Source organism: Onychostoma macrolepis, chromosome 08 (genome assembly GCF_012432095.1).
Source record: "Onychostoma macrolepis isolate SWU-2019 chromosome 08, ASM1243209v1, whole genome shotgun sequence".
NCBI lineage: Eukaryota > Metazoa > Chordata > Actinopteri > Cypriniformes > Cyprinidae > Onychostoma > Onychostoma macrolepis.
The window spans coordinates 18424763-18451603 of NC_081162.1; the positions used below are offsets into that span (position 1 = coordinate 18424763).

The window sequence follows — 26841 nt, forward strand, 5'->3', positions numbered from 1 at the left end:
TAATTTCTCAGCTTTTTTTATTAAAACCAATTAGCCACACAGCAGAGTTTGGTCAAGGTCAAGGATGCACAAATTGTTACATATTTAATCAAAACAGTACATAACAAATGTTATTCTAAAGCAGTGTGATTCTTGGAAGCAGAAGGGGAAGATCCGCTCTGCCCCGAGGGATGTGGGAGTGGGTCAGAGGGAGGAAGGGGAAGAGTCAGTTCCGGAGTGGGTGTTTTATAGTCTGGGTGGCTCTTGCTACGGTGAGCCGTGACATTGTCTCTCTTTTCAAAGCGGCGACCGCAGATCTCACAGGGGAACTGGTAGGTGCTCTCAGCATTGTGCTTTCGCATGTGCCAATTCAGAGAGGCTTTCTGTCGACAGGTAAAGCCACACACCTCACACCTGAGAAAGAGATACGGGGCGGGTTAGATCTGGAGCTGAAAATTGTAGTAGCAAAGCCTTGAGCAATATAGTTGTTCTGTTAAATATTGATGGGATGTTCATGTAAAAATTAGTTTTGGAGCTACGCAAGCTTTGGCATAAACAAAGGGCCTAGTGCACATGTGTGTGGTGAAACTCATACTGCAGCGGTTTCTCTCCGGTGTGTATCCTACGGTGGATGATCAGGTTACTGCTGGTTCGGAACGCCCGGGCACAGAACTCACAGATATAGTCTCTCTGATCTCACACACACAAAGAATCATACAGAGAGAACCACAGCATGAAAAACACTAATCCCTACTATTTACTGTACTTAATCAGTGGCTTTGCTTCCGGATACAGATTTTACATCGGACAACAAAATTAACAATATTCCAACAATTACAACAATATTAATAGTATTAATGTTATATTAAATAAAAATATCATTGCATTATTTGTTTTTGTAGACATTTTTTGAAACAACTTCCATATTAAGTGTCTCTACCTACGATGTACTAACATTTAAAATAATCATTTGATACAATGCGCTTATTTTGTAAGTACATGTTTTTATATTGTAATATTTAAAAATACCTTAAGGTAATTACATATGTATTAATTTCTGTAATTACATCTAAGTACACTGTTGACCCTATTACTACTCTTTAACCAACCCTTAAAGCTAACCATACCACCAAACCTGTCCCTAACCTTACCTGTATTCCACCTCAATAGCAGTAAAAAACACTGTAAAACAACTTATTTTTTTATTAAAGTAAATATAGTTGTAGTTAAATACACCTAATAAAACGTGGGAGAAATTTGTAAAATTTTTTAGATTTCTTTTTCACCATTTTGGCATCTCTTTAATCTTCTACCAAATTAACTGAATGAAATATAGATAAATTTGTGTCAAAATACAGTAGAGTCTAATTAGATACCCAGCCTTTGGTAGTAACAACAATGGACATGGTAAGTGTTTTCTTCTCTCTTTTAAAAGTTATTAAACCTATTTTTTTTTTTTTTTCCATTTTATTATTACATTCAACACTGGCCTGCAAAACAGACCTGCATCCCACAAGCTAACAACCACTGGATTAGAAGAATTGAATTACCATATTCATTTTGTAAAATAATGTTGAGATACTGTCTGGATCATACATATAGTGCCTGTCCAGAAGTACATTGGATGACATTTATCACAAATATCATTCATACGAACTAAAAACTCACTACTATGTAACTTTTCATGCTCCTTCAGATGCTTCTTGAAGTTGAATGACTTGCTGCAGGTGGGGTGCGAGCAGATGAAGGTCTTCTGCTGGAGATGTTGGTACTTGATGTGATGCTGTGGAGAAGAACAGATTGTAAGATACTTTGCCATCCTGTCATATAAAACCTTGCAGTCATCATATTTCTAATTTAAATAAAGTTTATTTTCTCACGGATCAGTGCAGAATAATGGAAATTAGAGTTCTTCTCTCTCAGAGCTGTTTTAGTCCAGTAAAGATTAATGAATGTGTCATGGACATATCAATACTGACTCAGCACTCACATTTAGATATTGCCGACTGGAGAAAATCTTATCGCAGCCTTCAAACTCGCAAGGCAAAATGACTTTGGATGTTGATTTTCTGTAAACACAGAGATAAGTATCATCTAATTATGACGTTAACATATGATACAACAGGACATTCAAAATAAAACCATGGAAATGTAACCAAATACATAAATAAATGACTGTTCTATACATGAAAAAGCTACAGAAATATAAAATACTATCTAAATGTTTTTAAACATATACAATACATATTTAACTAATATATTTATCTCTGTAAAATTAAATAATATAACCGTTTTCTTTTGCCACCAATCTCGGACACATCATCTTTCAGTAATTGTGGCCTGGAGAGAAAAATGTACAGAATTTTAGGGTTCCATTCAACTTATTGGGAATCAAAATACAGAAATACGTGCTATTAGACAAATCACCTGATATTTTTAAGAGTTCCTGCCTTTTTGTTGGCATTGTGTGTCTCATCTGCTCTACTCTGGGTCCCTCTGTTTGTTAAATTCAGCACTGCAACTTCCTCATTGCTAGGAGACAGAGAGTTCCTTTAACTTATGTCTTTTTCAGTCATTATGTGTTTCAGAATGATTGAATAGAGCACAAACACATCAGTGGGACTTTGGTTTTCAATGGAAACTCTTGCAGGTCCATCTCCTGTCAGCTCATCACTGTCTGCTGGGGATCTGACAATCAGAAAAAAAATCAAAGAGACTTAAAACTGAAACAAACTATTGTAAATACAGCTAAACAACCAAATATGCAAAGATATATACCCATGCTCTGAATGTAAAAAGTCAACAGCCACATCATTTCCTTCCTGTGTCTCAGGAGTCATTGTAACACCTTAACACATGTTTGTTGTTAGGAATAACAAAAACAGCATATTTCTTTGAGAAAAATACTTAAAAACAATTACCTGCATTCTTGTTTTCCCTAAACATTTGAGATCTTGTCTTGTGTTTCTGTTCTGTGTCATTTGTGGTAACTTCAGCATTTTCTTGTTGTTGTTGTCTAGTTTTTAATCTAGCCACCACTTCTTGTCTTTCCATGTCTGTGTCTGGCTCCTTCAGCCGCCTCCTGCCTCGTTGTTTGAGTCTCTTTGGGCTAAATGCAGTTCTACCACCTTGATTTTTCGATGTCATTACCTTCTTAAGAGGAGACCACAAAAAACAATGTCCGTTTTCACAGGTGTATTTGAGACACACGTCCACCTCAGATGAGTCTTTGGACTCAGTTTCAGCTTCTCTTGTCCCTGCTGCATGAGAGCTGTGATCTCGCTCCGTTGTTTTTTTGACTGTGCCAGAATGCAGGACAGGGGGAAGAGGGCACGTCTGTCCATGGTTGTGGACCATCTGGATGAGTTCCTGCAAAGACTCCTTGGTAGTTGACAAAGTGCTCGTCTCTCCTATCCCATCACCTAAAGAAGCCCAATGTATAAACAGAGTAGACATTTAACATATATATATATATATATATATATACACATACCAAATGCACTGAGCAACCAATAGATTTTGTGACTGTAGCAGATTAACAAGGCCAAAAACACTGCAAAAAAATCATTTTCTTAAAGGGATAGTTCACCCAAAAATGAAAATTCTGTCATCATTTACTCACCCTCAAGTAGTTCCAAACCTGTATGAATTTCTTTGTTCTGCCGAACAAAAAGGAAGATATTTTGAAGAAAGTTTGTAACTACTTGAGGGTGAGTAAATAATGACAGAATTTTCATTTTTGGGTGAACTATCCCTTTAAGGCCTGTTCACATCAAAGACAATAACTGTCACGATAACTATAAAGTTTTAATAATGGTTCTAATTCTGTGAGAATAGGAAAGTCTACACTACAGTCATAACGACAATGAAACAGAGCAACAATATCAATGGAATCACTTTCAGAATGATGTTTTCCAGCTGATCAGAATCTACCCGACTTTAAAGAGCTTGAGCATTTAAAGCAGTAGACAACATAACTGCATTGTGCGCTTTAACAGAACTTCATAGTGCATTGGTGTGGATGCTAATGCATTTATCATTGTAGTTATCCTCATATTATAGTTATCATTTTTGGTGTCAACGGGTCTTTATTTAGTATTTTTGTCTTGTTTTATTTCAGTACAAATATCTAAAACAAAGATTCATTTACTTGAGAACCAAAATTACTGAAGATATTAAATCTTGTTTTCTGAAAAAAAATAAATAAATACAATTATCAAAATTAAGCAAGTTTATGCTTGAAGCATAAATAAATAAATAAATACATGTTTGTGGGGTAATAAAAATAAACTTCATTTAAAGGGTAAACAAGATTATTTGTCTCTTTCCATTGAGAGAAGCATAAACTCACTTAATGTAATACATTTTTCAGAAAACAATATCTTAAGTAATTTTCCTTCTTAAATGCATTTTGATTCAGGAATTTTCAGATATATGAAATGGACAACAAGACAAAAATACTAAGAAAGAAAATCTAATTTTTTGAATGTTTAACACAAAATATGTTTTATTTACTTATGAAATACTGTATGAAATCACAGAGGTTAATATACTTTATAAATGATAAATTATGTCAGACTTGTCCTTTTGTTGGTGAGCTATGCCTTTAAGGAGGGAATCTGTGGTTTACCTGAGCACTTGATACAAACTCTTGAAGCATAGCTGCAAAACATGAAGCAAATGCCATCGTCAGTTAGACCACATTTTATCTACAGTATAACGCTTCACACACCACCAAAAGACCTGGCTGTCAGCCAAACCTAAATATGTTTAGAACTCCATAAACCACAAGTTCATCTGTGCTTTTCTGCCTATACTTTCTTTTAAGCTCACTCATAATTCCTGTCTTTTCCCTGTATGATTTGGAGCTGGATCAGAACAACTGGAAAAAATCTGAGTCTCATCTTCAAAGCCAGAATCAACAACTGCAGATGCAATTCAACAGGAATTCTAGAGCGTGCATCCAACGAACTGTCATCTAGTGGGTCTAAGGGTAACTGTATCTCTCTGCAGAACAGGATGACTGTATTATACCTCTCCAGCAGATGCTGAGCGAGCTCTGAGTGAAGAGAGAAGCCTAGTTTCTCTTTGAGCTGACCCCAGCTCTGCAGACACGAGCCCAGCCGCACGCGAGACTTACTCCTGCGGGCATCCAGCTCTCTGCGCCGCTGACTGCGCTGAGTGTCTTTAGTGGACGACATTACACTTCCACTCAAACAACACTGAAGATGGAGAAAGAAATCGGGTGAAGATGATGAGAGAGGTTTGTATGTTTGTTGCTGTAATACAAATGTGGACTAAAATCATCAGGCAAATGAATAAATTATTCAATAAATGCCATATTTGCAATAATATCAATCGTAAAGGTATTGTAAAAGCACTGTAATGGTTTTATTTTCAATTAAAGCTCAACTGCATAAATTAATTTATCAATATTATTTATTTATTTATTATTATTATTATTTATGGTTAATTAATTATGACTACTGTAAAATCATTTAGACATAGTTTCTGTATTTTATTTTTCATTAAAAAAATTTAATTGATATTGACTATTATGTTCTGAAACATTAAGTGTTTTGTTGGGAAACACAAACACACAGATTCTAAAAGTTTCAGGCTATATTTTTTACTGTTCATGGAAAGTGCCAACAGCAGCTGCTCTCACGACGCATTATATGTATATGCATAATAATATGTCTTAAGCTGACAACTTATAAGTAGCAGGAAAGAAACTACTCACATACCTTAAATAAGACCCTGTGCGATAGTGTTTGCGGGGCCCACTTGCTCAAACGGTTGCCCTTTTAAGGAGGACCCGCTCAGTTGATCAACTCAGTCTATCGCTAAACTCGATAAAAAGGATTAAAAACACCTCGCGATGAAAGAGATGCTAACGTTACTCAGAAACTTATGAATATTGGCTGAATTCATCTTCTCAATGCGATTATGTGAAATTTGTCATCAGAGTATTATGACAAGCGAGCTGCACAAACAGAAAGCAAATCGGAAGTTTCCTGTCCCAGAAGTCTTCGCGGCACAGCTAGGATCTATGGGAAATGTAGTCCGAAAACGAACATCTGTGCCATATTATTATTTTATATGATCAGCCAGTGTTTTAAGCATTAAAATACTTGATCTAAGTAATTTCTAAGAAGTATAACTGCGCAAACAAAATAACAGAATGTATTATGCATATTATTGTTTACATTTCTTAAGCAAACTACCTTAATAACGCTGTGTGTCATGATTTCAATAGCCTATAATTTACACATTTAACATTTTCAATAATTTTCTGAAATATAGACTAAGTACACTTGGTTTTGTAATACCGCTACATTTATTACTACTACAACTAGGCTAATAATAGTAATAAAATTAAAGTATTTGAATAAATGGGCACACACTCTCATCTAATTTCTAGGGCCCACACAGCCACTAAAAACATTAAAAGTTCCTGTTAGCAAACAGTAGCAAAAATGCAACAGCGTGAAAGACATGAGATAAGGAGTATAACGACAAAAACTCAAAAAGGAAGCAACATCAGTTTCACATGTGAGATTGGGCTCAACCCACAGCTGCATACATCAGATCAACCTACCACACATGCTCACTAGGAACACGCAACGCACGCTGCTTACATCTCATCTCACAGCCCAGACCACAATGGACGAACTCGGTGAGTTGTTCAACTATACGTCTATTCTACATGTCATTCTAACAATGAAGTCTAAATCAGTGTGAAGATGTAACATATTTGTAATCCAGAGATGATTTTCTAAGTTTATTTTCTATCATTTTACTACAATTCTCTGGTATGTTCTCATTTAGACTGTGACCTATGAATACAAGCAGGTATTTGTGGTATGAGAATTGCTCTGTGACTGTTTCATTGGTTTACTCGTATTAGACTAAAACACTCATCAGCATGGCACACATTTCAATGCGACCAGTGCATTATCAGTGAAAAGCTGTGATATTTTAGAAAAGAGACAAAACACATTAATGAATCGACACTGATGCTGTTGAACCAAACGACAGCATCAGTGTGTAGAGTCCCTGAAGATGTAACAGGATGTAACAGGTTTGTGTACCCAGGCCATTCTAGGAGAGAGTTTGAAGTGTTGTCATCCAAAAAAAAAAAAAATTGATATATATAATTAATAAATATATATACATTTTTTACTGGTATAGCACTTTGGTATGCTAAGGATTTATTTTTCTTCTCTGCATGTGAGAAGTAATGACTCCTGTCACTCTTAAGAATAAATTGATGTTCTTGTGAAGGGTTTTTTTTAAGCTCCTATTTTTCTTGGTATTTTGGAAGAAGTGAGTCAGAAGTCTATATTTCTATATTTCTATGTCAGCAGAAAAGTGTGGCAAAAGTTTGAAATTCATGTGTTTGTTATTTTATGTTTTGCATCCGTTGCAATGACAGCGATGTGTCTTTTCACTTCCTCAGGAAATGACACGGATTGCTAACGTAAAGTGGCTTTCCTTTAGTTCAATCATAACCATGATTAGGTTACTTCAGTGTAACGTATTTTTTATATTTTTTTTTTGGTTGGTGTACGTGTCAAAGTTTGCGTTCAGTGTCACTGATTTCAGTGCAGGTGTTTGATGTGTGAATTTGATATTGCAGACATGCTTTTAGAGGAGTTGGCTCAGAACTCCACCCAGACTTCAAATGTTCCTGCACCCATTCCACCCAAAACTCTCCAACTGGGAGCCTCGGTTAAAAGTAAAAACACAACTCAACTTGAAAAAGTAATAACATTTCAGACCAATTCAGTTTCAAATTGAATTTAAACAAGAATTTGAAAAGCATTAAAATTTCAAAAACAGTTTGGGGCTGGTAGGATATGTCTCTTATGCTCATATTATAACAATTTTATATAACTCTTTTCTATTTGAATATATTTTGAAGTATAAGTTATTCTTGTGACAATAAAGCTGAATTTTCAGCATCATTACTCCAGTCTTCAGTGTCACATGATCCTTCACAAATCATTCTAAAATGCTGATTTGGTGCTCATATTTTTGTGGAAACCATGATGCATTTTCTTTTTCAGGATTCTTTGATGAATCGAAAGTTTAAAAGAAGCATTAAATAAAAATAATTTTTAAACATTATTTTGATGTCACTTTGGATCAATCTAATGCATCCTTGCTGAATTAAAAAAAAACATATTACCGACCCCAAACTTTGAACTATCAAATATTTTCAGTATTTAGTCCCAAACTGAGCCATTCTAATGTCTTTCTCCTCCCATTACAGACTGAATCCTCTGGATTTGTTGCTGGTCCAGGAAAGACATGTAATCCCTACAGGTATATCCACCTCTCTCCAAAATCTGCAGTAGAAAAGAGCCTGTCCGTTGATGTATCTTATTTATAAAATAGCTTTTGGCATACATGGTGTCCTTGGAGGTTCAGCAGTTCAATAAGAAGAATCTTTTTCTAGTGTGCTTCCAGTCCCTGTGGAGGCCGGAGTGATGAGTCCCGGCACAGCTACGCGAGAGCTCGACTCCATCATGAATGAGCTGCTAGGGCTAGGCCTGGAGGTGAGTGAAACATAGGGTGGTCATCAGTTCATGCATCAGCTGCTGTTAAATCACTATTGCACAGTATGAGTATCACCAGAAGAGGGCAGTATAAGCAAGTCTCCTAATTTATGCCCACTTGTCAATTACAGAAAGAAAAACCATTAAAATTGTCCAAAAATGCTTTATTTTGTAAGGTTTCAGAGCCAGTTCCCACATCAAACCCACCTCCATTGGCTCACAAATCAATGAAAGGCAAAAAAGCAGAGGAAGCTGAAGAAAGTGATAGTGGAAAGCAAAAAGAGGCTAAGAAACCACTGCATCCTCCTCTGTCAGAGAAAGTATCCAAGAATGTGGATGCTATAGACGACTTGCTGGGCTCTCTCAGCTCAGACATGGAGAAAATGGGGGTCCAGACAGCTGCCAAAGGCCACTGTGCTTCTTGTGGCAAGTGTATAGCTGGGAAGGTACTACCAAGACGCAGACAACAAATCTGCAAATTACTAATCAGTTTTCTGTACTAACAAACATGTCATCCTGTATTCCAAACTGCAGATGATCACAGCTCTGGGTCAGGTGTGGCATCCAGAACACTTTGTGTGCACAGCATGCAGCGAGGAACTGGGCACAAGTGGTTTCTTTGAGAGAGATGGCAAGCCGTACTGTGAGAAAGACTACCAGAACCTCTTCTCCCCTCGCTGCGCTTACTGCAAGGGTTCTATTACTCAGGTGACCTGCCATATCTGTCTCTATTTACTCTCTGAAAGCTCCTTGTTAGAATTTCCTCAGGCATGTTAATTGAAAATTGGAAAAGTTATGACTCAATCCAGTAACTGAATTATTACAAATTATTGTAGTATTATAAGTAAACAAAATTAATTAATAACCTAAATGTTTATATGTATGTGTGTTTTAATAAAACACTTTTTTAAAATCTTTTTTTTAATAAAAACCATAATATTAATTTATACATTATTGTTTATTATTTTAATTTATATTTCATATTAAAATTTATTTATATATACCATTTTGATTTTTATTGTAAACATAAAATATATTTTTTAAAACAAAAATATAGTTTTTATTAGATAAATATTATTATATTTTTCTCCTGCTGTATACGACTCATTTTTGGACCTCCACCCATCAGTTGAGAACTACTGCTCTAGACACAACTATTAAACTAATTAGAGTCTATATTTGAATTTAAATAGCAAAAAAATGCAACACTAACTTAAATAAACAAACAAATAAATAAATGTGGAATGTGATTTTCAACTCTTTCACTTCACAAGCAAATTAATTATTTAGTGTGATCATTTATTGTGTTTTGCACAGAACATTCTAACAGCGATGGATCAAACATGGCACCCAGAACATTTTTTCTGCAGCCACTGTGGAGATCTATTTGGACCTGATGGTGAGACAACTGCACATTTATCAATTAAACTAAAACAATTTATCACCACACGAATGCCAAGAACATTCCACACTACATTCTGCGAGTCAGCAGATCTGGTCGTCATTTGAGAAATGACCGTTTGTACTGAATGAATCTGTCTTTTCCAGGGTTTATGGAGAGAGATGGTAAACCATATTGCTCTAGGGATTTCTACCGCCTCTTTGCACCCAAGTGCTCCGGCTGTGGAGAGCCAGTGAAGGAGAACTATCTGTCTGCAGCCAATGGAACCTGGCACCCCGACTGCTTTGTCTGTGCGGTGAGTGAATTAGTGGCGTTGAAGGCTGGAATGCAATACAGTCATGTGACTCACTCCTTATAAATAAGGAATATGGAGTCAGTCAGTCTGTACTATTGTGTGAGCTTCAAAGGTGAATTCTTCACCTGCCTAATCTATCACTCCTGAACATTCTTCTTCGTTAAATGTTTCTTTAATACCCTCTTTCTGCATATCTCTCCAGGACTGCCTGAAGCCTTTTACAGACGGTTGCTTCCTGGAGATGAACGGTCGGCCCCTCTGTTCCCTGCACTATCACTCCAGACAGGGCACTCTGTGTGGGACCTGCGGAGAGCCCATCTCGGGTCGCTGCATCGCTGCTCTGGACCGCAAGTTTCACCCTGAACACTTTGTGTGTGCGTTCTGCCTTCGGCAACTGAGTCAGGGAGTGTTTAAGGAGCAGGCAGGCAAGCCGTACTGTGCGGTTTGTCATACGAAACTCTTTGTGTGAAAAACGTGATGTTTCTCAAGCAAAATCAAGGTTTTAAAGCAGTGGTTCTCAACCTTTTTAAAGGCCCCACACCTTAATCTAAAATATACACGTAAATATAAAATAAACAAGTTAATATACTAATATATTAGAAAATATATTAAATGAATTAACCAGGATTCATTTTGTGATTCCAGGAGTGTTAAAACCTGTATTTTCTTCAATAAAAACAATATTTAGTGAGGGAAAATAAACAAATAAAAATGTGACTTCAGTTTTTTTTTCAGCATTTCAATTAAGATTATTTTAACATATTAGTATTTTTTTTTTATTTTTTTATTTAAATACTTGAAAGTCACCCTGTTGCCCCCTGAGGTCCCCTAGTGGGCCCCGACTCCCTGATTAAGAACCACTGTTTTAGAAAGAAATAGCATGGAAGGAGTGATACATACACCATTTTTTCTATTTTGTTTCATGGAAAAATTAAAACCTTTTTAGAGAATGCAAGTCAAATGCAAGACAGTGTAAACTGTACTCAGAAAACATCTTAAAAATGTATTGTTTACTATATTTTTTTACAAAGTAAACTATGGCAATATGTTAAATGTCATTATTTAATTATATCATCAGTGAAGCTGTTGTAATACATGTTGAACAAAACAAAAATGTTTGTTAAAGATCTGAAATGTTCATAAAATTAAAACATTTAATTGATTCATTGTCTTTTACTCAAGTAGACTATGACATGAATTCAATTTTGCTCTCATATCATAACAAAACAAACATACATCTCCGCAGGCCTTTGAGGAGATTTCTGGGTCTTTTAAATGCAGCTGATGTACTATTATTTCAATAAGGTTTCAATGACTAAGAAGACTGAAGAGCCTAATTAACTTAATACCCATGTGTTTTCATAGCCCATGCATTAGAGTGACATCATGGGGACATTTTCTGTAAACATTCAAAAAGGGTTAAAATAACACCGACCAACATTTTCTTGCTTGAATATACATGAACTCTACAGAAGCCTGTTGATTTTGTTGTCACATGAGGGAACATCACTATACAGTAGGTATTGCTCAAGATCCCTTGATTTGTCAGCTCACTGCACTGTTACTCAAGGTTAAGCCAGGCAGTAACTTAAGGACGTGCCTTCTCATCTTCAAAGAATTCTCTTTGATGGTAAGAGATGACAGCTGCTTTCTGGGAGGATGGGTCAAAGATCAAGATGTCTATCACACCATAACAGTCATGAACCACAAGAACAACCCACAGTGAGTGGACAAACACTCATACAGTATGTGGTGAAGTTAAGATTTTAATGCAGTGTCTCAATCTAGCGTTCGCTTACCATAAATGACACAAATTCAGTTAAATGCTTTCACTATGACAATACTATTATGCCATACTGTAACTGAAAAGAAAGCACTCCTTTTATGTTTTAATTGCTGGGATCGCCAAGTATTTTAAACTTTTAAAGCCAATTAAAAAAATAATAATTCATACTATAACACAAAACTACCAAATAGATCTTGTTTTATATTCTTCTGTCAAATTTTGAGTGCTGAGAAAAAGCTCTTAATATCTTCCTCTCATAAATAGAAATTGGGAACAAGCAAGAGCGAGAAGGGAAGAGGAACACAGAATGCAGTGGTTGGGAAGACATGTGTAAGCGTTGAGTTTATAAATCATGCTGTCATCACTACATTAGAACTCTCTTTTCTGGTTTATGAAGACTGGATTAAAATACGTTGCTGTCACAAAACAACAGAAGCTGCTCTCTTTCATATTCTCTTGCTCCCTCTTCTCTGTTTACTATCCCTTTGCTCAAATAACTGCTAATCTAGCTCTAATATAGAACTTCCTGAATGGGGTTTCTGTTTGGAACCACACTGCATTCGACCTGAATTGTACTATCTGGGTCCATTTGATTTCTTTCCTTCTGACTTCTGGTCCCGTGGTATACAGCTGCTGGGGGGTTCTAAATGTGCTGTATTTATTTTTCCCAGTTTGATAGGCATATACTCCATCCTCCTGCTCAAAATATTATTATTATTTTTTCAGAGACAGGATAGAGCTTAAATAGGTTGGAATTCAGCATGATATTATGAGCACATATTGAGCTCTGAGCACATACTGTATCACTCTGGGTTTTTGATTCATATTGAATCAGACATGTCTAGTTCATTGAACTTGAGACTCACTACGGTTGGATCACTAAAACAACCAGTCACACAGTGTTGGTTCCCATTTTTATGGACAAAAATTTAATGGAAGTCCATGAAAACCGAAACTGTTCATTTTCAGGAATTCAGGAATGAAACAAGTGAATGTCTTTATAAGTATGTCATTGATTCATTCACACACTACCATTCATTTAGGAACAAAACTCTGTTGCTTTGTTTGTAAATATTTGCATTGGTAGAGGCAAATTAGATAAAATACCTGGCAATTTTGTGTATAAAATGTAAATTACTCAATATTAACCCCTTGTATCTTGAACTGTTGTTTAAAAGCAATAACCATCCAGCTTGCTTCAACGATATGAGAGAAGTATTGGGGGCTATAGTGTTCAGTACCTTTAAAGCCATGGGGAATGAAACAGGAGCACTCAACCTCGTTAAAGCGGCAGAAATAAAAGGCCTGTCAATATGTGTTGGTGTGGCTGGAGTCAGGTGACATTTACAGCTGTAGGGCTGAAGGAGGCCGGTGGGTGAATTGGCCCATGGATCCTATAGGGAGGGTAAATCGAGGGGAGTCGTTCTGAAACACTACCCTCACCTGAACCAGACCTTGGCCTCTCTGTCACCCCACCAATCCACAAAGCCACGACATGGGTCACAAAGCACCATAAATACTGCCCAACCTGGCAACCCTGAGACCACACTCCCATAATAAACAATGAAGCCAATAAGTGTCCAGTATGTCACTGCCAGACAAGCCAGTGAGTGTGTAACCCCATGAACAAAACCACATTCAGCGGTCTCAGACTCCTTATAAAGGACTGGAAAGATGAATGTGGACCACTGGATGCCAAAATGATTAACTGTATGTGATACTTATATATAAAACCAATGAAGTCAAATGTAACTTAATCTATTTATGGAGCAAACGTGAAATGCAGGAGTGTCAGCAAAGCGGTGTTTTATTGATTTATTTGACATGTCTTCCATCACCAACATGGAGACACGTAGTAACATTAATTCTTATCTGATCCAGATGGTTGCCAGTGCAAAGTTAGATGTTAGAGAGACCACAGAAAAACTGAATTTAGAAATATGTGAGGCAGTGATGTAATGCAATAAATAAATAAATAAAAAGCCAAACATAATTAACTACACTTGAATTTATTAGAAAAATTAAACTTGACCGAAGAGATAATACATGTCAGAAATAAGTCCCCCCCGCCCCCTCCCAAAAAAAAAAAAAAAAATTAAAAACCCAGAGAAAATTGTTTATTTATGCATTTTTGTAATATGGAAAAGCTTTGACATTTTGTGTTATTTAGGGAAAATATATATATTTTTAAAAGTCATAGAATCAATAATTGAAATAAAACCAAATGCATTCCTCGTTTTTTGTTGTTTCTGTTTTTAATATACTAGAAACTATTTGTATAAAAATAATATATAAATAAAATAATTAATAATGAAAAATTATATGTTTTCTTCTCGTACACCTCATACAGGAAAAATTCAGTGAGAATAACTGACCCCTGACAAAAGCTGTGACCTGTAATTCAGTTGAAGCTTTCCATTTCCATGGCAAATCCTGAATTACTACCATCTCCAAAAATAAAATGAAAAATACTTCATATGTAATGATGTTTTTAGCTAAAAGGTTAAAGTTAAGCTTTACAGAGCACAAAGTTCAAGTCTGTGTATTGAAGTAACTGCCCTCTAAAGAGTGGTTTTTAAACGAAGACAAGAAGTGACAACTTCAACACCCCCTAATTGCATCCTGGTGACACAGAGCCCATATATTAATTAGACAAGCTCATTCAAAGCCGGAGGAAACGGGCTGCATTCCCTCCGCCGCTACCCATATTTGGTTTGGCCCACAGCCAGCCTAGCGCAGGTATCACATCAGATTAATGACTAGCTTCTCTGTACAGAGGACTTCCTGTAGTGCTTAGCTGAGGCTCCCAGTGCCAGGCAACTTTTTTTTCCTCTTTATCATTTGATCTGTGGTTTCACGCTCTCTTTCCTTCAGCTTCTGAGTTTTGGCCACTAATTCCTTCACTCAAGTAAGGACTCATGGTTTAAATGAGAATGCAACAAGCTGTTTGCATTGCTAAATAATGACTGTTTTCAAACAGGTGCCCAAGAATCCATTCATTTGAAGAATTTTATTAAAGGGATAGTCCACCTAAAAATGAAAATTCTGTCATCATTTACTCTCCCCTCATGTCGATCCAAAACTGTATAACTTTTGTGTGGAACACAAAATAGTATATTTTGAAGAATGTTGGCAACCAAATGGTTTTTTGGTTACCAAAATTCTTCAAAACATCTTCTTTGTTTGGGTGGACTGTCCTTTAATATATGTTTTTATCAATTGTGGGCCCTCTGAAATGCGACTCGTGTGTGCAGTAAGTCACCAACGGAACTCGAAAAGAAAAACAAAACTCTGCCTCGTAAACAGAAAAGTAACTATGGAGACAGCAGCGATCGGAGGCAACCTGGGAGAGCTTCAAATCAACCTCAGACCGCAATCCTCCCACACACTAAATCCTCCTCTCTCATCTCTCCTCTCATTTCCCCCTCATCTGATACTCCTCCTCCTCCCCTGAACCTGAAAAGTGCAGCGGCAGCTTCACGAAGGTCTGATTTACTGTCGTTCAGAGGCTGCTGAGGGTGGTCAGTTCCACGCTCTGCTGACCCCCTGAGAGCTGTGGAAGTGTGAAGGCTGTGACAGAGAGCTCTCTCGGGCGATACTTGCCCCAGCGCTGATCGGAAAACATGTTGACATTTGTCATCTACAGGACCTGATTCCTCAAAGTCAAAAACACAAACACAAAACTAAATTACACAATAACGTTATGCAAATAACTTTACTTGGATGGCAAAATCAGATTAAAGATTTTACAAAATCAGATTACTTATATATAGTACACTGATAAAAATGTTTCTGTGGTGAAGGAAATACAAATGTATCTTCTACACGAAAAACAAATGTAATTTCAACATGAAAAAGTTAGTTTAGACAATAATTTGCTTACTGTCATCTCTAAACTATCCTATCACAATAAATGGCAAAAATGCCAAAAAAAAAAGAAAATTATTAGTACTCAATTCAAGCTTGTAGTAATTCAAATGTAAATATCAACGTTATAAAATTAAGTAAAACCTACTCAACTTTTCTGATACCGGTGTTCACATCATGCATTGGGACATGAATAATTAAGGTTGATTTTTTTTTTTTTTGCTTTTTTTGTTTTATCATTGCTTTTGTTGTTAGGTTTAGTAACTTGCAATTTTATGACATTTGGAGTTCATTTTCTACTCAAAATAACACATTCTCAGAAACGAACCACAGAATGTTGTGTAATGTGTACGGTATTGAAGTCTCTGTGTTCAGGTGACTGCCGCATTACTATGTAGATATGGTGTCTACATGACATCTATTGTATTATTTACTTAGATGTTTCTGATTAAAACATACACTTTAAAAGCATGGTTTAATTCAGTGCTATATTGAGTGAAGTCAAAGTATTGCTAGTTGAGCCATGACTAAGTAAAAATTACTCAAACTTTTAATTGTCACATGTTTGACCTAGTTTCTTTAGTTCCCTTATTGGTTAATTAGCTCCTCACCTGTTTCTGTTTCCCCTTTGATTACATTGATTATTTAAAGCCTGTGTTCTCCCGCCACTTTTTGTCTGCTATTGAGTTAACCACATGTGTTTTGCTACTCCTTTCTCCTGGAATTCTACTGTGTCTTATTAATAAAAGACTTTCATTTGTTCTATTCATTGTCGTGCATCTCTTTAGCTGACACGTAACGTTACAGAATAGCAGACCAAAACAGTGAGTAATTAAGCTGTGTTTTTCTTTCTTTCTTTTTTTTTCTGTCCTCTCCTAGAATGGACCTGCCCGCAGTCCAACTCCTATGCCTGAAGCAGATGGACCGTTCGCTGGAGGACCATACAAGGGACTTTCTTGATCTGGCGTGCCTTACACACTTCCCGGACCGCTCGCTCTGTGTTTTTTACATCATCAGCCTGAGCGAGCAGTGTAAGGCACGCCTGCCAGCGAACGGTCCCAAAGAGGATTTCGCCGCTTGTGTGGAGTGGGTGCTGGAGAATAATGGACTGTTTTTCTCTGTCTGCCCCGCCGAGGACGACTCCAGCCCCACTCCCGAACCAGAGACCAGCCAGCCGTCACCCCGATCTACGGAGATACAGCCTGAGCCCGCTGCGACTGAGCCACTACCATCCACTGACCAAGTGCGTGAGCCGGCAACATCGTCCGTCGTCGAGGGAGTCTTAGTGGTGCTCGAGGACCTGGAGGGAAGCCCCGCCCACACTCCTACGACTGTGGGTGAGCTGCAACTGATCTCTGGGAGATATGAAGAGGAACTGAAGGACATTTTTCAGACAGACCTTATTAACTGGTGGGGAGAAGTACAAACCTGTGTCCCTGAATCTCCTGTGTCTCCGCTGGTTCCGTCCAGCCCTGAATCTCCTGTCTCCGCTGGTTCCGTCCAGCCCTGAATCTCCTGTCTCCGCTGGTTCCGTCCAGCCCTGAATCTCCTGTGTCTCCGCTGGTTCCGTCCAGCCCTGAATCTCCTGTGTCTCCGCTGGTCCCGTCCAGCCCTGAACCTCCTGTGTTCCCTCCCAGCCTCCCTCTCCCGCCTCCTCCCAAACCAGCCAGTGCCTCGCCTCCAACACCGCTGATGCCTGTCAGTCCCTCAGCTCACCCTCAGTCAGCGCCTGCCATGCGCTCTACTCTGCCACCTCGGGACTTCCAGTCTCCAGCTCCGCTCAGATGTGCGGATCCCCTGTCTCCACTCCCAGTCTCCGGGCCCTTGACTACACCTCGGTCCTCCGACCCATCGGCTCCACCTCGGCTCCTAGCTCCCTCGTCTCCACCGGTGCCCGTCATCCCACTGGCTCCACCGGGCTCCCTCGTCCCTCCGGCTCTGCCTTGGTCAGTCGTTGACCATCCGCCACCTCGGGACTCCACTCCTCTGGCTTTGCCTCGTCACTCCATCCCTCCGGCTCTGTCAGGCTCCTCCTTCCCTCCGGCTCCACCTGCATCCTCAGTCACACCGGCTCCACTGCGGTCTTCCGGATCCCCGCCTCCGCCTCAGTCGCCTGAGCCTTCAGCTCCGCCTTGACCCTCCAGATTCTCAGTTCCGTCCCGGCTCTCTGTCTGCCCCGTTCCACCTGGGTCTCCTTCTCCAGCAGTGCAGTCTACATCAGTCGGCCCATTCTCCACCATGGCTCCTCCCACCGTCGACTCCGCCGTGGGCCACCATCCTGGCTGGCCTCTGGATAACCACCTGGCTTCTCCTGCTTCAGGCTCCTCCCACCCTCCACTCCCCCTTGGACTGACTTTTGGTTTTGCCCCTTTCCCATTGCCTGCCCTCCTCTTGCTCCATGCCCACCTCCAGAACCCCCACCCGCCCTCCTCTGGACTATATTTGTTGGCGCGGGGATGCGCCGTTCTGGGAGGGGGTTTTATGTCACATGTTTGACCTAGTTTCTTTAGTTCCCTTATTGGTTAATTAGCTCCTCACCTGTTTCTGTTTCCCCTTTGATTACATTGATTATTTAAAGCCTGTGTTCTCGCTCCACTCTTTGTCTGCTATTGAGTTAACCACGTGTTTTGCTACTCCTTTCTCCTGGAATTCTACTGTGGATTATTAATAAAAGACTTTCATTTGTTCTATTCATCGTCGTGCGCCTCTTTAGCTGACATGTAACGTTACATTAATGGCCAAGCTAAAGTTACTTATTTTCTTTGTTAATTATACTTAACTTAGGTAAGTAAATTTTACTTAATTCTATAGAAGAAATTGAATATGTAATATTTACTCACTTTCTTTATGAATGTTAAGTCCAATATTTTATTTGACAATAACAGCTAAATTGAACAGAGCAGTAAAATTGAGTAAATCTTGATCCTACAAGTTATTTTTTTTTCAGTGTAGTATTTAAAAGTTTGGTGTCTGATCTTGTTTTGTCTTTTGAAGGAAAGAAATTCATACTTTTATGCAAGCATGCATTAAATTGATCAAAAGTGACAGTAAACCTATTTTTAATGTTACAAAAGAGCCCCTTAAAAATATTAATTAAAAATAGGTGTATGGCTCTCCTACTTGCAGTGGTATTATGTTTCAGCATAAACTGTATTTTTTGGAGGGACAGCGCCTTCCACACTACGTAAGGGAGTTCAAACATTATTGAGAGATTTGTCTCTTTGAGGAGTGGTTAACCACATGAGAACTTAGTTGATCGTTCTGTGTGTGTGTGTAGATTTGAAACAAGGGTCATACTAGATAAATCACAGGCTCTGTCAGGAGAGACTTGAGCCTGGGGGTCTGTCTGGCCCATGTCATGGAAAACACTAAGAGTCCCTCTCTCACACACACATACACATTTATAAACACCCACACAGACAAGCTTATTAATGTGAATAGCAGAGGAATCTGTGCTAATCTAATCTAATTAACCATGTGCAAAATCCCCTGAACAAAGCCCCAGCAGACTCTGAGCACCGATTGAAGGGCAGGTCTGCATTTTTGCTTTCATAGCTGTGTGGTGATCAGAAAAAAAAAAAAATAGAACAGAACTGGAAAAGAACAGGAACCTCTGTGATTTCTCATAGAGTTAGGCCTAATTTATCATTTATATAAAGTGTATGAGTATGCATGGATGGGATCTTTCATCGTTTCACAAGTTTCGCTAGACAAATAAACTTTAGTGTTTTTTTTTTTTTTTGCAAAACATTGATTAAAGTGCTCTGCTTTTTAGCTTTTCAGTCCCCCTACAAATTATACTGCTGTTTTAAGTTAACACCACATTTCATACGTGCAAGAACACAGTTTTTCCCACTTTAATTTACAACTTCTTAGGGTCCGTCTGACATTAGAAACCCTTTTTCTCTGCATCAAACATTGATTCCTTGTTTTATCAGAGTATCACATTCCATCATACTGAGCCAGGATAAACAGGAAAGAAGGGATTATTGCAATTTTTCATCTCTTTCTTTCCTCCTCTTGAATGGTATGTGGTGGTCAGGCTATGAAATTGTTTCCACTTAATAAATAAAACAAAAAAACACTGTTGCAGCTCAAGGGGGATTATTTTCCCAATTACCTACACCGCGGCTCATTTACTGTCTGAGTCCTGCATCTTCAAAACAGAAGTTCTGTCTCCAAACACATTGAAGCAGTTGACTGGATATCTGATGAAGAAAAAAACAAGATGAATACAATTACAAACTGGAACATTATATTATATTCTGTCAAGGATTTTAATATATATATACATATGTATTTATATATTTTAACAATGACACATTTTTATTTTCAGAAGCCATTAATTTATTATTAACATTAGGTTTTAATTTAATTTAATTTTTTAGCTTTTTTAAAGCACATTTCTTATTGTGCAGTCTTATTAAGTCAGTGTTGCATCATGTCATCAAAAAGATTAAAGTTTACCTTTGCAATCTTAAAAAAACAAACAAAGAAAAACTTGTTTCGCTTCATAGACAACACTGCACTTTTTATATTTTCAATCTGTCCCCTTAAACTTGATCAGCCGATAAAGAGTGCCTTACTACATTTTTCTCATTGAATATCCTGTTTCACTTGGAAATATGTGAAATTATGGAAATAAAATAGTTTGATCAAAGCATTTCATTTACATTTTTAGTTTAAATTTTTTTTTTGTTTGACAGTTTTATATTTGTTTTTACAATAACATGCTACATTTAATTTTATGGGTAATATAAAAAATGTGGTTAAATGTACCTAATCCTTTTAAATAACTTTAAATAACAGAGTTCAGAAAAAACATTCTTAGAATTCTCTTCATTCTTTAAAAAAAGAAACATTTATTCAACTTAACGACACATTACGATTTAGCTGTGATCTCATTCCGAATAAGAGAATCAGATTACAGTACTGGCATGCTTCTCATCCATCCATGCATCATTTAGACCTGACAAATAATGATAAGAGAACGTGATGATGCTCTGATTGGCTCTGGCTTGTCCTGAGAAGGGAGTTTTACAAACAGAAACAAATAAAAGTGGTTCATAACATGTCTCCATGTGTGGAAAAAAAATTGAGGAAATGCATCACACGGAATGCCTGTTTTTTATTATGTCTGAGCACAAGGCACTCATCTCATTTAAATCAAATTGAGGGAAACGGCGCTATCACGTACAGCATCTAAGATATGACGTGACTCAACACCGGCAAATCTGCAACTATCTGAGATTGATTTAGCAGGAATCAGCATCTCATCTCTGATACCACACGAATCTGGCTGGACCGTGAGTGCAGCCATTAATCAAGCTGTCTGTCTGCATACGGGCCTTGCTGTGTTTTTAACCCCCTGTTGAGAGGTGTGTGTTTTAGGCAAACAGAGTCCTTCACCTTTGCCCACGCGTTTAAAACAAACCCCTACAGGTTTTAGTAGGGGGTCCGGCACAGTGAAACTGAGTCTCGCTGAAACATCTGAAATGCAAACCCTTTGTGAAAAACAAGTACACTTTAGCATACTTTCACATATGCATTACAGAAATAATATACTTTAAAAGAACATACTTCTGAATATAATGGTTCCAGACACTTAACTGCATGTTATTTATAATAAAAGGAAAATATATTACACTTTAAATTGATTCTAAATAAAATTAGCTGATCTTAGGAGTGCTTTTTTGATCTGCTTATATTATACATCATTTCATAAATACTTTTATTGTCTTTGAAGAATGGTTAAGGTATATTGCTGAACGTCTGACAATCATTTATGGAAAACTAAAATGTACTTTTGTATTTGTATGTCACATGCTTAAATATATTTGTAATTACACTTTTGCAATCATGAAGTCACAATTTAGTTAATTTCAAATAAATGTAATAATGAATAATGCAGTTAAATACTGTAAGTGTACTTCTTTAAAGCACAGCAAATAATTATTAAAGCTATTATTAAAAATGGACTTTAAAGTAAAACTTTTAATTTGACATTTTATGTTTTTTTAATGTATTATTTTAAGATTTTAAGTACACTACAAGTGCGCATTCTATCATCCACCTCATCATCAAAGTTATTGATTAATGATTTTGTTCTGAATATGATAATGATTTCAACACTACTCTTTGTGGCTGGAAAATGATTCATTCATGTCTCACACAGAAATACACATACTTGCATAATTTCTTCCATACAAACTGTGCGTGAAATGCGTCTGCACAAACATGTGGCACGTCAGGCCAAGGCCGCTGGCAGGACAATAAACAAATCACAAAATGAAAACAGCATAACGCGCGTTTCCTTTTCCTACGCGTACTGTAGATTACAGTAAAAGCTCAGACACATGCTCAGAATCAGCAGGAGAAGCAGAAAATGAGAGCTGAGCTTTTCCTGGAAGCGCCCACACTCACACTGGTTTTTTTTTTTCCTCGGTTATGTGCCGTTCGTTGAGAAGAAGGGTTGTAGATCATTGAAGGAATGGATGGGTGGGATGTTTCCTAGGTTTTATCATGTCTGTACTGACAGCTTCTCTTTGCTTCTGGGTTGAGCCAGAGAGCAACAACTGTTTGTGAGCTGAAATTGAAAACATACAGCAGAACAAGAAAAGACAGGACCTGATTGTGTTGTTTACTGACAGCACTGGATGAAAACAAACTGTAGAAGAAAGCATTGCAGAGTCTTTCATGGAAAAGGAAAGCAAAGCATTTTTTTTCCCTCCTGAGAAAATTACTTGCACTTATAGTATCCCTGGAGAGCTTTATGTCATTAAATTTGTTTTGGTCTCCCCTTTCAGTCATTTATGTAAGACATAAAATACTGGACAAGATATTTATTTGACTTTTATTTATCCGGTGAAGTAGCCAACTTCATGAAGGACATTCGAAGCATGACAAGAAAGTATAGTTTGACAAAACTTGTAATGCACTTCTGCGAGCTTTGAAAAATGGCATTGCAATTTTGTCCACTTGACAGACTGGGGAAGCAGTCCACATCTCGCTCCCATGGCCCGCTGGCCCGCTGTGATTTATCTATGATTTCTGAGGCAGAAATAATCAGCACAACCTCAAATCACAGCATGGACACACAAAAACATTTAAAAGCACCAGCATGAGAAAGCTAACAATCAGCAAACCATCTATTTTTGCAGGACTTTAGAGATGTCTTCATATCAACATACCATCTAAAGGGGTTATTTTGTATTTTTGAATTGATCATTTGATAATATTTTTTAACCATTTGAAAGTAATAGATGGAACCGAATGTTAGTTTTTAGACCTTTCACCTCCCTTAACAACAGTAAAAAATTTACAAGAATATTGAAAATATTTTCCGTAAAAATGTATATGACAAAAATTTTACAAATAAGAATATTTGTTAATAATAAAAAATAATCATCATTTGTTGGTCTGTTTTTATTCGATTTTTACACATATTTATAGGTTTTTAAATAAAATTTAGTAAAACAGAAAGATTTTTGTGCCTTTATTACGTAAGGTACGAAACTTTGCAGACAAGATGATGTTCTGTAAGTAGTTACCTGGATTAATAATAATAATAATAATTTTTAAAACATTTTAGTATTTGAAGAGTGTCCACTGTGAACAACATTCATAAAAATGTAAAAAAACTAGGCTTCCTTGTCAACCAAGTACACACACAGCATCCACCCAATGCCAAAACATTTCAAAATCTGACAAGCAATCCAGGTCAAGAAACTAAGATGTTCTTTAAGAATACTGGAAAAACACTAGATAAACATGGTTAAGATTTCACCACTCATAAAACCCCACACAGTACGCTGCAGCCAGGAAACAGGCCTCTCTGTATTTTCTTAGGCAGCTCTCTGGCCACCCCCCCTCACCCATTTCTGTCTCAAACACACACACATAAGTACATTTTAAACAGAAGATGATACACTACATCTAACGGTGTGTCAGAACATTGTGATTGGCAAATTTATGACAATAAATGTTTGCCTGCTTTGGTCAGATTAAGTGCTCTTGCAAACCCTATAATTACACGGTGGGAGAATATGTGATTTACACCGGCTTCAGTACGGAGTACCTCTGTCTCTGTGGGAAATTCTGGATCCCTGTTGCCAGTCTGCTATGCGTGAGCATCTCTTGGACAAAGATAAGCCGATTTGTGGTGAATGTGAATGAACTGCTGCCTGACAATGATGGCCAGGTTGTTATTTCCATAATATTATGATTTCTTTTGTTCAAATCCAGACTTCCAGGTCTCACTATATTCAACCACCACAATCTTTAACCAGTAGTAATTTTGGATCTCATTGTATAGTTGCATCATGAAAAGATGCCGTTATTCAGTCTATTCAGACTGTAACACCGAGAGACCCCAGTAACAGATGAAGCCATAGCAGGGGTCCCCCACAGATCATCACGCAATTACACATATAATCTCTGATCTAAAAAGAAAGCAGTGTTGCATTATGGAAAGCCTTTGTTTGCAAGCTCTTTGATGTGATAGTTCAGTGTCTTCTGAGGTTAAGAACACAGAAATGTGCATAAACGCTCTTTTTCCGCTCTCTCCTATACATACACTAACAAGCCAGTTAAGCCTTTTCCAACATCAAACAAACAAAGCTAAACAATTCCATCCACAGTTTCCGATATTCCCTGGAAGCAGCAACACTGTCGAATTCGATCTGTAAGAAATTCCATCACAGTCTCACAGAAAGCGTCTGTCGCTTTCCAATCTTATCATCATCTGAATCTCTCCACCTCCCCCCACCTCTCACTTTCACTCCTTCTCTCCATCTCTCTCATACTGATTCATGAGATATCCTGACAGTCTTTGTCTGCGTGTGAGCACACGCCAGGAAAGCGTCGCACAACAGATGCTTCAAACAGTCATAAAAGAGTCGTTCTCCTTTATTGTTTTTGTAGTTTGCTACACTTTGCTGTCAAAACTACACAAATTCTTCATGTTTTGGCATGAAGACTGTGAAATCTTAAGTGCGCATTTTTCCACAGGCTGGTTTATTACTAGTTCATTTGACTCATGGCCTACTGACCCCTGAATGACACTTGCAACCCCCTTCTGTGAGAACCTCTTTGCCCTCAACTGTCTTAGGAAATCCAGAGCACCATAAACCACAACAATACCTCAGTATTTAGAACAAAGCTGTATTATTTTGGGTTTAGGGGACAATTTAAAAGTTGTTTGAAAGTTGACTACAGTATTGTATCACATTCAGATACAGAACAGACAATGTCTGTCTGTCAGGATGAGCAAACATCTACATGGTTCGAGCTTGGTCATTTTAATTTTAATTTCTTCGTAACCCTCTCACTGGGAACTTTCCCTTTTGTTTGACTTTGTCTTAGGTTACAGCACAGTGACTTTAGTTCGTTCTCACAGCCTCTTGTAATACTGTGAATGGGCAATAGAGGGCGCTATCTTTTAAAGATAAACAATAGATCCTCCTAAATATTACACACTGCACCTTTAAACTGTCACAGGTATGGAGAAAGCAGGTAATGCACAAAAAAATAAAATAAATAAAAGATCAAAATTAGCACAAGCTCAAAAAATAAATAAATAAAAAAGAAAGTAAAAAAGGCCTTTAAATATATATGGAGAGATTTTGTCTTGATTGAATCATGAATCATGAGCTCATTCTGGGGTGCGCTGTGAAACGTCAAAGCGTCAGTTCTCAGCCCCAGGAACACAAAAACACACGTTTTGAGGAACCTTGAGGTGAAAGACATTATCCACTCCATCTCAAAAGCAGCTTGACGGCATATGAGAGCACAGGTCTGTCAGGGTGTTTGTTTGGTTGAATGTCTAATTGAAGAGTTCAGTCTGACGCTGAGGTGAATGAATGCAGATATGGACTATGACATTGCGAGCATACGTGCGCCCTTTAAGAAAAAACACGTACAAGCTCTTAAGCGTATGCATCCCAAGGCATCCATTAAAGAAACGACCAGAACATTAACTTTCAACTGTTTTATTTCCACTATCTATCTATATATATATATATATGTGCTTCAAGTTCTGGAGCAGATCCAGCAATAGGCCTAGGCCTATTCTGTCAAAAGCGTTGCGCACTCACCAGCCAAGAATGTGAAAATCACCCTCAGACCCCGAACTCTTGCAAGGCATGGTTTCAACAGGTAAATGCATCTGCAGGTGGCCACAGGTGAAACAGAAGACAAGGACGAAGGGAAAAGCCTACAATAACAGAACACACATAATGAGAGAAGGCAGATGTGGGATCTCCATGAGAGTAATAGTCAAATAAACCCACTAAACGGCACATACGGTCGATGAGCCGTAGAATAACACAATTACACGGGATTATCTATCATTCAGACTGAAAACTGATTCTCGGCGAATCTCTTACTGTAACTACAGCACGCAGGGGAAACTGCGAGGAAGGGCATTTTAGCTTGAATCATTCATTAAACTGTAGCCAGATATATAATTTAATCGTTCATCAACACTTGTGATTGAAACGTGCTGCTTTAAAACTTACTGATACTGCACATCATCAAGGCCTGGTTGAGCAGGCTCACACTCACATAAACAAATATAAGGCTGTAATCAGTGTGGTGTAATCACTGAGCCGACAGAAAATATACAGTAAGTAAGAGCAAGTACGCCCGCTTTGGAGCCTCATACAGGACCTGTGGAGAGTCTGGAGAATGAGACGTGATGGAAGCACAAAGGGGCTCTTGTGTCGACCCTTTCTGCTGTCACCAGCAGAGCTCTATGTAGCACTCGTTTTGACGGATCCCTATGATTAATTGCCCACTACTTGACACTGTCACTCGGCCGTCCACTCGGACAATAACACGGGTCACGGCACCAGAGCTGGAACCATGGAAAAACGACAACTGGCTTTCAACACCGCCATGCATTCTCCAGTGGTACTGGCAGGAATTACACATCCTTAACGAGACCTGG

The 26841-nt window shown here is 37.9% G+C and overlaps 2 protein-coding genes across 5 annotated transcripts; one reads left to right on the plus strand and one right to left on the minus strand.

Annotated features, from left to right (window-relative positions):
* On the minus strand, positions 1-26816 carry znf692 (zinc finger protein 692). Of its 3 annotated transcripts, none has more exons than XM_058784461.1 (12): positions 26562-26816; positions 25988-26106; positions 20014-20101; positions 2901-3401; positions 2758-2827; positions 2590-2667; positions 2407-2511; positions 2269-2319; positions 1970-2048; positions 1648-1762; positions 575-674; positions 1-393 (listed from the first exon to the last, which is right to left on the minus strand). In XM_058784461.1, the coding sequence occupies exons 3-12, from the start codon at positions 20027-20029 to the stop codon at positions 111-113; spliced, it is 1398 nt and encodes a 465-aa protein (XP_058640444.1). In that variant the 5' UTR covers positions 20030-20101; positions 25988-26106; positions 26562-26816; the 3' UTR covers positions 1-110. The 3 variants fall into 3 exon arrangements, with proteins under 3 accessions (XP_058640444.1, XP_058640443.1, XP_058640445.1); XM_058784460.1 differs by lacking the exons at positions 20014-20101; positions 25988-26106; positions 26562-26816 and adding exons at positions 4610-4641; positions 5014-5201; positions 5727-6018; XM_058784462.1 differs by lacking the exons at positions 20014-20101; positions 25988-26106; positions 26562-26816 and adding an exon at positions 5014-5148.
* Positions 6272-11403, plus strand: lpxn (leupaxin). Of its 2 annotated transcripts, none has more exons than XM_058784465.1 (9): positions 6272-6658; positions 7622-7746; positions 8258-8310; positions 8444-8543; positions 8720-8989; positions 9078-9251; positions 9861-9942; positions 10092-10240; positions 10443-11403. In XM_058784465.1, the coding sequence occupies exons 1-9, from the start codon at positions 6586-6588 to the stop codon at positions 10707-10709; spliced, it is 1293 nt and encodes a 430-aa protein (XP_058640448.1). In that variant the 5' UTR covers positions 6272-6585; the 3' UTR covers positions 10710-11403. The 2 variants fall into 2 exon arrangements, with proteins under 2 accessions (XP_058640448.1, XP_058640450.1); XM_058784467.1 differs by having other exon boundaries at positions 7622-7720.
* Positions 26817-26841: the final 25 nt, after the last annotated feature.